We start from the raw sequence: 13,576 nt of genomic DNA on the forward strand, positions 1-13,576 counted from the left end.
CCTGCGACCACTTAGCAATTGAAGCATTATTTGAAATCGGGCGCCGGAGAGATGAAAGCCTGTTCCACATCTAACCAATGGATGAATCGACAATGTAAAAGCTGTGTCTAGACAGTATTGTGCAAAGAACTATTGAGTCAATACGCAGTTAAATTGACGTCCGAAGAGGTAGGTGGCTCCCGTTAAGGATTTTCTCAGTCTAAACTTTAGAAATTGTTTCTCTTTTAATAGTGTAAAGGGTTCCAGGATTCATTTTTCATTACATATCCGAGATCGATGGCTCTGCCAACACATTTTACGATTTGAGAACAACGACAGACACACTGTGCCTGCTATACTCTTACAAAATCAGCGCCAGAATATCCTCATCTGCTACGCTTCTCCAACATTGCTTGCGACTTTTGTGGGCTAACGTTGCCGACGTATGTTCGTATGTAAATATAGCCGAGTCATCATTGCCAACAGATTAAGGTACTTGACAATTATGAAAAACAATAACAACAACATAAGAAGACCAAAATAAAAATAATAATAATTTTCTACGAATTGATACCAATTTGAAGTGAGGCAGCGAGAATGAACTCTACACGCGCTGCATAAAAGCTGTAGAAAGAAAGCTGCAATGCAACAACAACAACAACTAGGCGGTAAGTATGTTGCAACATCAGGCCTGAGAAACTATAGTATTTATAGTTCTGTACTAAGTTGTTTGATCTGTCGTCGGCACATTTGGACGAGATAGACAGACAATCATTATTCCAAACTGCACGTCGGTCATACGTCATTTCGCTGTGCGGCAGACAGCATTGCGTCAAGTGGCAAACTCACACATCAACACCCTTTTTTTGTAGCTGTAGTACACGCTCACACAAAATGAATACATATATGTAGTACGAGAAACTACCACGCCAACTCGTCTGCCTACTTGCGTGGAAGGCAGTGCAAGTATGCTTGCATTGTTGCAAGATGACTGCACAATAATTGAAATCTGTTACCCACTTATACTTAAGATACACACATACAGACATTTACTTGCAGTATATATCTTTATCTCCAAGTTGCTTTGCCACCACAGCCGTTGACATACCTCAAGTGGGCATTTATCTCTCTACCCTTTCGTTATACTCTGCTTCACTGCCAATCACTACGCCTTCTTCTGTCTTCATTTCTTTTTTTATATTTTTGGACTGCTTCTTCATTCATTTGAAATTCATCGTAGAAAATTAGTTTCAGAGAATTGGCACTTTTGTGTTTTCACGAGTGTTTCCCTTTTACTGCTTTATCAGCAGATTTTTGTTAACCATTTTTGTGTTTATTTAACTTTTTCAGATTTTCTTATTAACTCCTTGAGTTAATTTTGATTAAGGCTAAGTGGGTTGTAAGCGTTTTTATGTACGCTACTTTTAACTTTAATGCGGTTCAGATATCTCAGCTCAGATATAATAAACTCTCCAATCATCCTCGAAAAATATAGAGACTGTAAGATTTGAGTTTAGATACCTGAATTCCATTATATCCGTATCTGAAGACTTATTTGTTATTTAAACGAGTTAGCAAATCTGAATAAAATCTATAGTGTGGAGCTTGAAAACACGCAAGAGACCCTCAACTAGTTTCTTGAAGGACCCCGATAGCAATTCTAACGAAGCTGTAAGACAGAGCTCATATATACATCGATTGGAAGCAAAGAAGAACGTCTAATGTCATTTACTACGCCTATCGTAAGATATAATGGGACTCGGACAATATATCTTTATCAGGAAATTGATTTGCTATTCAAGCGAATCTGAAGTAAATCGATACTCTGTTGCTTAAAAACGTATGGACGACATTTCAACTAATGCCATTTTGATTCGAGCAAAGCTGTTGTTAAACTGGATAAAGCTTTACAGAGCTCTCATACACATATTTGAATAAATTGTTCAAATATCGCATCTCCACTTCCAATAGCACTAAAGGCGGCCGCCAACAGTACTAAAGAAGAAAGTCAACATTCCTTTGTCCGCCTATCAACTTCGAGTTTCGTTCCACCTCTATCAGAAAACTTGTTTGTCATTAAAGCGAATCTCAAGTGAAACGATACTCTGGTGTTTAAGATCACATGGACGACGTTCAACTAATGTCTTGAGGACTCTCACACTCAAGCTTTATAGAGTTCACAAATACGTCTTTAGATAACATTAACTATATGCACTATATCTCATCGCAATGGAACCGAAGAAGAATGTCTAGGCTCATTTGTCCATTTATCAACTTCGAGGTCCACCCTATCCTTATTTGAAGTCCTGTCATCATAGCGAATCTAAAGTCAGATATTATGTTGCTTGATAGTGCTCTCCTACTTCATACTAAAATAAGAGGAGTTAAACGTTAATTGTCCGCATATCCACTCCCTCCCTAATCTTTGCGAAACAGATGTAAAAGTTAAACAACTGAACTCTGAGTTCCTATTTAAGTTTAATGCCCTAAAAGCTCTAGAGAAAAAGTTTATTATCAACTCTGATCTATGCTATCTTTATGAGAAGACCTATTTGGATCCAAGCGAATCTAAAGTAAGCGAATAACATGGTGCTTGAGAATGAAAGATCGACACCCTGAGATAAGATTCATTCGTTCCGAAAATTCGCATACTTAATCTCAAAGTAAGAGGAATTAACCGAGGAAGAACGTCCGTCTATCAACTCTTTCTATAATCTTTGCGAAACAGTAGTAAAAATTGTACAAGTGAGCTCCGTAGTTCTATTCCGAATAACGCCAATAATTCATTTTACTAATTTTAAGTATTATAGTTCAGTCGAAAGCGGTCTATTTATCCGCTAATCAATTTAACTCGGTCAAAGCCCAAAGAAAACCTTGAGGGATACCAGATAATAGGGCGAGTCTAGTGAAGATCTATGATTAATTGGTCCTAGCTTAGTTTGTTTATTAGTTCGACGGCTCATAAAAAATAACAGAGGCTTTAACTTCGGCTTGAAAGCTAAGCTTGGACAAAGACTCTATTATATAGGTTTTAAAGGATAAAGAAATGTGCTCAATCGCACATCAAAAAGGGATATTGGATTTTGGTTAGAGGAAGCTCCAAAATATAGGTCCTACTAGGCAAGCACACGGTTTGACGCTTGTTCTAACTAGGAATTTAGTCACAGCCCTTCGTTCCACGAAAACATCGACAGGTCTCATTGAAATGCATATGAACTAGAAGTATCAGAGCCAAGTCAGCCACTTATGTACACTTACATACACATACGCATCATATACATATGATCAAAAGCTCAAGCTCAAGCTCATTGCCGCGCTGTGCGTGCCAAAACAAGTGTAAGTACTCATGCCAATGGATACATACATAGGGATGTATGTAAATGAAGCCCAGAGTCAACATCACAATGCTTCGAGTGCAGACACAACAACAAAACTTCACATATACTAGTAGTAACTAGCAAACAATGAATTTACGCCCTTTCCCAGCTACACATGCCGCACCACCCTTTGCGGCGCAGCGGCTTACATACTGAGTTGGAGCCAAAGTCAGCCAGAGCTCGTATTGATTTTAATTGAAAAATTGTTAATTTTCCATGCCAACATCAGCACAATCAACGATGATTCGTACGCAGCTTATAAGCCACACACGCACGGCAGTGTGCCGCCACAGCACGCACACATGCTGATGTTTGCTGGCACTGCCACCGCTGCCGCTGTAGTCATGGGTGTGTGTGTGGCAAGTGCACTTGTGGCTGTTTGTGGTGTGTCTGGTTAATTATGTTCGCTTGTGTTGGCTGGTTGGTTTTCCATTTTGGTTTTCACCACTGCCACACTGCCACTCGTGCCCACCGGAAACCGGGTAGCCCATGATCAGGCGTTGCACACTCCGCCCTCTGTTGAAAAAGTATTTGTTTATCGCTTTTGTTTTTACTAGATTTTCCATTTTAACACTTAAATACTTATGGCAAATTGTGTGCGCATATTTGTTGCCTACATTTGTGCGCGCTGGCTGGGTGAAAATCTATACAATTACCGTATTTTGTAATTTAAATTCATTTAGCAATTTTTGCTTGCTACTTTTGCGCTGCAATATCATTTTGGTTGGAAATAATTGCACGAGAAATATGTGCGAATCCGTAGTTTCCGACAAAATATTTCGTTAATTTGAAAATTTATTTATGCACGTAAATATTTTCATTAAATCCGGCCCGAATAGAGTATGTACAAGTGGTATGCTAGATGTGGGGAAATTGGGGGTTACGAGAAGTGATTGGTTTAGCATTTAACCGAATTTTTTTGGTCAACAGAAAAGCCTATGAATTGTGATAATTACGAGAAGAATCCAGTTTTCGAAAAAAAAATATTAAAAAATTCTATTAAATCAATAAAACCACCATGAAGTGAGCTCTAATGCAAAAGTAAGCGAAACTAATATTTAGAGCATCTAATGTAATGGTAATTCCGAGTTGGAGACCAGCTTCTGGTTGTTCAGACATTCAACTTCAATGAGACTTTTTGAATAAGCTTTCTTGAAATCCGTACTGGAATCTCTATAGTGGAAATTAGACTTCATATTGCAGACCGTTAGTTTCCTATACAAACAAACAATCTATTTCGACCAACAAAGTCGTTAACGAATTGATTGCCAACTCCCGATCCTTGACAAAATCTTTTCGTCCTACATTCCTTCGTGGTCTGCTAAGAGAAGGAAGCACTGGTGCATCATTTTCATTCGTAATTTCTTTCCCACCAAAATCATCAATGATTCAGTTTCCCGTAAGGTTTCTGTAAGTGCTTATTTACTACCTTCCGTTCTATAGAAGTCCGACTGTTACTAACTACCGATCCACTGCAAAATCCCTTCGTGGTCTACTAGAAGAAGACGGCTCCAATGCATCCTTTTCAATATTTCCATTCTCAAATCGATTTTCCCCTGATATATCAGTGTATATATTTTCGCAAACTCTGGATCTACAGTTAATCACATGATTTCCCTGTCAGTGAACCAGCTCCACCCAAACAGTTCAAGTTTCTCTGAAAGCCAATCCGACTATTTACGTATTATTTATCACATGCCATGAGCAACGGGCGAATCTAGTGGGCTCCGGTCTCAACCAAGTCATTGCCTTCTTGAACAAACTACCCAGTAATTCGACAAAACAGAGTACCTGAAATGGTTATGGATAGCCAATCTAGTTTGAAGAACTCCTGAAGCTTACTCAAGTACATACTCATATGTAAACCGACAGAAATAAGAACGGAAGAATGGTGACCGAGTCCAAAAAACGAAGCAGGTTTAAAGAACCTATGAAGAACAAATTTCGAGTACGAAACTAAAAATGAGAAAATTATAGACGGGGGAGTTACAAAAGCCTATCTAGTCCGGAAATACAAGCATGTTTAAGAGATAGCTTAGGTTTCAACCGATTAATATTATATTCCAATTTGATATCTATTATTTTGTCTTTTCAAATTAAATAGTGTCGGGGTCCAAAATGGCAATGTGGCAAAGAGAACTTTCGAAGTTAACAATTTTAAACATGGGAACATTCTTGGCGGCATTTTGAACAAGCTATCCAGTATTTCGACAAAACGGAGTACGTGAAATGGTTGTGGATTGCCAATTCTGGGTCGGAGAACTGCTGAAGCTTACATATATAAGCAGACTAGAGCAGGACTAAAGTAAATATAAGAAATCGATTGGTGATATAGTTCTAAACATCAATCTAGATCGAAAATCAACGCAAGTTTAAGCTCTAACCGATTTATATTACATTCCAATACGGTATACTCGACCTTTCTGAATGAAATGATAGCAGAGACCAAAATGCCAATTTTGGCTAGAGAACTTCCGAAATCAACCCGTAGTCCTTAACAGAATTTGAGAATATGATTGGCGGGACAATCTAAATGGCATTATGGTCCGAAATGCTATGGAAATGAAGTGGTAGCTGAAGTTATAACCGATGGATATAAGCAGTACTCCGGAACTACTATAAAGTTTTGCCATTGATACCTTTACTTAGTATGAGAAGACCGAATCGAACTGGTTGGGAAGCGAACTTCGAAACCATCGTAAAGATGAAAATAGTTTATAGAAATTAATGAGAATAAACAATAACACCACAGACCATATTATTTTATTGAGATGAAAACGAAAAAACCTTTTATTTTTTTGAAGTTATGAAAGAGCTTCGCAGTTTTAACATTAAAATCGTAAAATTACAATTAAACTGGAGCTGGATACTCCAAACAATTTTTGTCATCGAGCTTTTCTCCAAAGTATACTACTTAAAGTAAACTGGATATGAGGGTAGAACGAGATTCAATAAATCTTCTATAATCATTAAGCATCCGAACTACCTCTTTATATTACGGGCATATACACTTACAACAACATTAATGGGAACATAGCACATATAAATTCTCAGTAAACCCGCTGACTTGCCTGTCGCACATCATTAGCGCTGCCAATACAAATGCCAAACATTCCGAACTTATACATCCTCATACACATATGACTGCATGCGCATATCCTCGCAGGATCTCAGTGGCAAATTATAGCAGAGAACAGTCGACGACGACGCCATAACAGCGCAGTTAACATACATACCTATATGCGAGTACATATATATGACAGGGGCTTGTGGAATGAGTTGAACGTGAAGTTGACTACCCACTGCCGTCTACCGCCACTCGAAAATTCCTTAAGGGTGGCAATTTTGCAATTTATGGCTGGTAATCGCGCGTTCTGATGTCCTGTCAGCGAACGCGAGCAAATACACACACACGCACGGGGCTAGTAAATGGCATAACCTAGCGAGGGGTAGTGTGCATAGCGGAAAGCGTCAGCCATTAAAATGCTTAATTATAAATTCGCAAACGCAGACAATTTATTTTTTTTTTTGCATTTTTCATACGCTTTCCACTGCGCTTTCTTGCGACTTAAAACCTAATAAATGCAACCATGTTGAGTACCGTTCGACCAGTCTACAGCAGTAGTGCGAGTAAACGCCACGTCATCGTAATTAAATAATGAAGACATTGTTTGCGCAAACAATGTGCGCGCTAGTCAGTGTAGGAAAGAGATGAAGCTTGGCTTTATAAGGCAGTGTAATGTGCCTTGACGATTAAGGAAGCCGGAGCTCTGAAAGAATAACTCTCTGAAGCCTGGGAAGCAATTAAAATTTTCGGAAGTTTTCGAGAGCGACTTGGTTACACTTGGAATCTCCAACTGGCGCCGATCTGCGAAGGAAAAAGGGGAGTGGCGCGCTCTCATCGATTCGGCTATAACCGGCCCAATCACATACACATTCGAGGGAAATATACACACTTTCCAGGTCGTCGAGGTTATGGTCCCTGATTGGAAAGGTTTCTCGCTTATTGATATCCATATTTATAGGAATCACAGTCCCTCACGAAGTTGAACCGTCAAACGTATGAAGTGCCGACAGTGTATTTAGAGCATAAATGCCTTGAAATCCGCATTACGGATAGATAGTGGAAATTCCCTACTTCGATTCTATACGACTTTTGTGGACTAACCCTCTTCAGACTTTCTAATATGATCAATGTTAGAGCGAAGTAGGCCTCATCATTTCCTTGCCAGATGCAGAGGTGAAACTCTTTGGAGGTCTCCTATAGAGGTAGAGGTAGAGCTATATAACATTTCGAGGTTAATTATTCAACGAACTACCTTGTTCAATTAGTGCTATCGACTTGGGGTTTCTGGTAGTAACCTCAAAATGACTTCGCCTCTACAATTGTAAGCATATACCGAAATATCAATAAGGTTTAGGGCTCATTCGATTATATTATGAATTTTACGTTCATCTCGGCTGTTCTTAACTTGCAAGCCAGCATGATTCACTCTTTCATCGAAGTATGGTTTTAAGACAATACTTCGGACATATTGTATATATTTTGAATCTCGAACCCACTTGACTGTGCCGATATCTCTGGAACTGGTTTATGTCTCCTACCCTAAATCATAACCCAGCTTAATCCTCACTTTCGAGCCCAATCCGCTAAGACACCAAATTTTAAATTTCCACATTTCACAGAAAATTATAAAAAATCATTTTACTGCTTTGACAGCTCCTATACGAGTCCACTTAATGAAATAATGAGTTAATTTTTTTTCTGAGTTTTTGCATAACAATATGAAAAATTCATTAGGTATACAAAAGCGACCAAATAGCTGACAGACTGATTAACCATTTGCTGCGCACAAGGCACAAAAATATTACGCTCCTTCCCGTGTCGTTTGTTTTATACGCTTTTTCATGGGTATGGTACTCCACCTTTTTCTTCTTCTCTCTTTCATTCTTTTGCGATGCCTGCTCACTCACATTAAGTGGCTGCAACTCGGATATATGTTATGTGCTCAAGATGCTTCAATGGCTGTGAAATTGCCTATTAAAAATGGGCGGAATTTTATGCATAACCGTTGCAAGAGTGAGTAAGGGCATACTGTATGGAATGTAAATGGCTGTAAATATATATTTTATGCAAGTCTGCAGTGGTGCCCATTGTTAACCGACTACTTGAATGTAGTTATGTGCAACTGGTGTGTGTACATGAGTATAGTATACTCATGTCAGTACGGCTTTAATTACCGTACACACCCCTAAACGAGAGCAGGAATATTTATTTATGTAATTCTAAAAAAAATCTGATGAAAAAAACTACCGCAACCCCGACATTTGGATACTCTATAGCAAAATATTGAGCTTGCCCACCTTTGAAAAGCGAGAATACGTCAAGTCCTTAAACGTGATGGAAATACCTGATTTTATCGATTCTTATCTAGCTAGCTTTCACAACAGACCTGTTTCTAAGAAGAGAGTTCTTGACTCAGATTTACACAATTATTTCTGACGCACTTTCTTCTAGATGTTGTAGTACGAAGAATAATTTGTATGATCCAAAGAGCTAAATGAAAGGTCATTTCATAATGGAGCTTGTGAAGTCTCAGCAATTTAATCGATCTACGCACTCGAAACTAACTAAACTGCATGTAAAGACGACAATGTCGTTGAATTTAGACAGCTTCAGACCGACTTACTATATCAAATTACTTCGTTAGCATCTCGAGTTGGTCTTTAATTAATCAAGAACTTAGATTGATTGGATAGACTGAAGTGATCTTACTAAATGTATATGATATACATGAGATCCTCTTTGAAAGTGTTCGATGCAGTACCCGCTGGTGCTGGCCGAGAAAGAGGCGGACGTCCACTCTGATGGAAGGACCATGTAGATAAGGACTTGTCTTGGTAGTACCAATTGGCGCCAAACTGCCAAAAGCAAGATTGAATGGCGCGTATCAGCGGTGCCTACACCAGTCAAGACGACACATGAGATCCTCGGACTACTTTTACATTTCCAAGTTTATGGAAAGTTCAGAGAATTCAAGCTTACACTTTCAGATGAAGATTCCAACTTAAAAGAAGTACATAATACTTAATTTTTTTTCGTGACAGTAGTTCGTCGTTGTTCTGGAGGAAGCCAATTAAATTCATGGATCGTGGGTTCTTACGGTATGAAAACAAATGCTGTGATTAAATGTCTATGAGTTTCGAACTTCGATGAAAACACGGAATTTATTTGATCTGCGGATTTGGAGTTATTTAGTTATGATTACAAAAGAAAATATAACGATCATGAAGGATTCTACGGATTGATTTCAAATAGATACAGTTGTAGTAGATAGAAGGCTCTAAAGAAAACACGGAATTTATCGATTCTATGGGTTTATTTGAAAGATTCGAAGTTATTCAGTTACGATCATGAAGGAAAATATAATATTATAGAATAATGGCTTTCAGAAGATCCTTTCCGTATCTAGAGCGCGTCCCAGCTTCTTAGTTAATTCGGAAATCAATTCGAATTCCAAATATTTAACATAAAATTAAAAATTTCAATATTTTGTTATGACATGATATTTAATATATGTATTAACACTCAGAATTTGCACTTCGAAACACATCCATTAGGCCACACACTTTTATTTAGCCAACCGCGCGCACCGTTGCAGGAACGTAATATCACAACAAATGCAAATATCCAACTGAATTGGGGTGTGTTAGCGAGCCTATAGCTAAGGGGCAGTCGAAAAATTCACGAATTTCTGCATGCAGACAATGATCTTTATAGAAATATACTGGAATATACAATGCATTGCTGCAATGGCCACAGGATGTCGAAAGGAGGTGTGAAAGATCAGCTATGAAAAATCCAAACAAGCGAAGCTTCAAAATTCGCGCGAAGGTTTGTGACAAAATAAAAGACGAACAAAAAAATGCACGCCATATAGAAGGGAAGTAAAGGAAGAATTTGGAAGCAGATAAACAAAAATACAAAAAATGAATAATAAAAAAATTTGTTGAAATGAAGTTGAACAATGGGATGTGCCACCGAAAGGAATTCTATTCACACCTATAAACAAAAAATTGCTGAATAAAATTCAAAATATATGCACGCATAATGTCTCCTTGGGTTTGAGCACAAGCTTTCTTTGTTCTGCAAGCAAATTAGTCTAAGTTGTATTTTTTTTACCACGAAAAGTATTAAATTACCAGTCTTCATTATGAAGAATCTCTATTTATTTTGTTTTTTAGGAATATTTTCTATGTACATTTGTGGTTAAAAGAAGTGAGTGGAGAGTATTTATTTGACGGTAGAGCGATTTTGGAGCGAAAAATTTTCGTAGCAGCTGCCACCCCGTTATTAGACTAAACCAAACCTACAATAAGTACTAAAAATTTCGACAAAATCATTGAAACAAGTATCATGGACCAAGGTCGGTGTGGTTTCAATAGTTTTTAGCTTCTATAATTAAACTCCGAAGTTCTGCTGGCAACACGCTGATTATGCGTAGACAAGATAATCTCGTTGGTTAACCATTCAAAATTATTTCCGATAGAATATATACTAAGTTTTGGGATTTGGATTAACTTTAAGTATTTTAATGAACACCTTACTAACACTGTGAAGATTTTCACCTAAATAAACGTAAAATCTCGAAATTCTGTTTCTCTACCAGTTTTGGGTTCAGAAAAAAAGTGGTTTAGTTATTGCATAGAAGGTTTTACTAACTGCCGAGAATTACCTTCCGAAAAACTAAGAAATGCCCCAAATTCCTGTTTAAATTAGAGCTCGCGAGTTATATAAAGGCGACTCCAAGAAATTCGCCAAGTTAAATAACAACAATAAAGGTGTCTCCAATGAATAATATAATATATCAAATATATATGTACAGTGAAATCTCTCTTGGACGTACACTCACCGAGGAACGAGTCTTTGTCCGTCTAAAAGAGGTGTCCGCTTAAGAGAAGGTCATTTGTTTTAAAAATTTAATTTTGTGCATTAAAAAATGTCCGCTCAATGGAGGTATCCGGTAGGAAAAAGTTCTATGTATATATATTTTTAGAGCCCTTTAGTCAAATATATAGATTACCCCATTATATACAATACATAAAGATAAAAACAAATTTCGACTCACCTGTATCCGATCTTCAGGTAACTCGGTTTTCAATGATAACATTTCTCTAGCATACACATCTGGATAGTGTGCTTCTTTGAAGGCCTCTTCGAGTTTTTCCAATTGATATGAAGTGAATATCGTACGACTATGTCGACGTTTCTTCTTCTTTTTCTTGCCACCAAAACCATTTATACCATCAAGTGTGAAATCCTTGCTTGACAGAGGACCTAAAAAGAGAAAACAGAACCATAATTTTAGCGAGAAATAGTGAAAGAGATATGACGATGAAGGAGTAGAGATTATAAGAAATTAATTATGGATTTAACAAAATATCATTAGAATATATTAACTATTTAGTAACAAGGAAGAACTAGTATAAAGAAGATTTGGGTAATCTCCATTTTTTCAGAAGATTCTACAACATCCCATATTTTTTAAATAATTTATACTCAGTTAAGTTTGTCCAAAAGAGGGTTGTAATAAGCAGCCAGTATAACTAAGAAACCCTTAATTGCGTTACTCAGAGATCTGGTTTTATCTGATTCGCAGAATATACGATTTATTTACTCAAGAGCGCTAGGAACAAATATAAAACCTATTAACACAGAGAGAGAGGTTCTCAGAATAGATGATTTACTATCCCGAGAGAGCTAGGGACGAGTTATAAAACCTATTAAGAGAGTTTTCTAGAGAATTTTGAGCAGGTCCATACTGCAGAAGTTAGTTTATTGTGCGAAATACTTCATAGAGTGAAGGTAAGCTCACATTAAAGCAATTCAGACTATTTTTTGTTTGGACGCTCTAGAAACATATCAAGCATTAAGATATATGTAAGATATCTCTATATTTAGCTAAAATATATCCACTTAAGACACATACGTACATTTTAAATGCATAAACATTATAAGTGGCCGCCTGAAATGTCACTCAGAGCTGTCAAAAACTCGTCATTTTCAAGCGATGTTTTTCAAATGAAACAGCATTTGAAGATTCTCAGAAGAAAAAGAGTTTCGTAAACACACATGCATATCATATATATATTTTATTAGGTGTAGTTCTTGAAGACTCTGCCGGTGAAGTTTACGCAAACGCAGCGAAGGAGCCGCCGACGAGCTGTCAATGCGGTTGTCAAATCGAAACGCATTGACAATTAATATCCACTTTACAAGCTACAAACCACCAGAGAGTTGTCATACAAAATCCAAAAAAATAAATACCGTTATGCGCTGAAAATTTGCGCAACAGCACTTGGCCAACATGCAACACTGCAACTCTTTTGCAATGATAGCTGAGGAAAAAATATATGCTTACAAGTAAAAGTCAGCAGTAATTTGCCGCAAATGCTATTTAGTCAATTGAAGTAGTTGTTGGTGAAGCAGCGCACCTCTTAATATTGCGCCAATACCCGGAAAACGCAAATCACAACGCTATTTTGACGCACGCATCTTCTTCGGCGAGACTTTAAGTTTTTGTTTTATTTGTAATTTAATATATAATAAGAGCAAAAAGACAACAAGCGAAAAGATTTCTACGTAAAGTATGCCCATGTGTGGGGGGTGCACTATAAAGTGTGTTTTATACCGTCCGCGAGACGCCGCCATGTTGCATGTGTTGCAACTGTTGCAAGTGCATTCTTTTGCATATCGAATTACGTTCCCATGCATGGAGTGTACTTATCTTGCACGAACTGCAACCACTTAGTGTTTTCTTTATTAAATTTTTTGTTGTTGTTGCTGTTGTTTTAATATGAACGACCCCTTAACGTTGACTTTGTTGACTTTACAGTTAGTTTGTGTTATTCTTTTAGTTATTACTTTTAAACTCTTTTCTTTTCGTGGAATTAGTGAAAAACAAATTATTTTTAGGTTAGGAGACTACAGTATATTGTAGACAAGAGCCTTTCATTTAGTATAGTTTATTTTACATTACCCCATATCAAAGGTGAGGTTTTCTTAGGCTAGGTTTTATGGCTGATCTCCAAGTGTGCGATCAAACTTGCATTGCTATGAACGGTTCTGTATGAGGCCGAAAATCGACACATAATCAAATCACATGTATCTAGGAAGCCCTTGAACTCATCACATATCTGTTTAAAAAATTAATTTATAT

The 13,576-nt window shown here is 37.4% G+C and overlaps 1 protein-coding gene across 1 annotated transcript in view; it reads right to left on the reverse strand.

The window, feature by feature from the left end:
• LOC105219255 (diencephalon/mesencephalon homeobox protein 1-A) overlaps positions 1 to 13,576 on the reverse strand; it is a 207,364-nt gene that overhangs the window by 49,615 nt on the left and 144,173 nt on the right. Inside the window, exon 3 of the mRNA XM_054230992.1 lies at positions 11,486 to 11,694. Within this exon, the coding sequence (XP_054086967.1) occupies positions 11,486 to 11,694 (209 nt within the window). The remainder of the gene's footprint in view (positions 1 to 11,485; positions 11,695 to 13,576) is intronic.

Source organism: Zeugodacus cucurbitae, chromosome 5 (genome assembly GCF_028554725.1).
Source record: "Zeugodacus cucurbitae isolate PBARC_wt_2022May chromosome 5, idZeuCucr1.2, whole genome shotgun sequence".
Lineage (NCBI taxonomy): Eukaryota > Metazoa > Arthropoda > Insecta > Diptera > Tephritidae > Zeugodacus > Zeugodacus cucurbitae.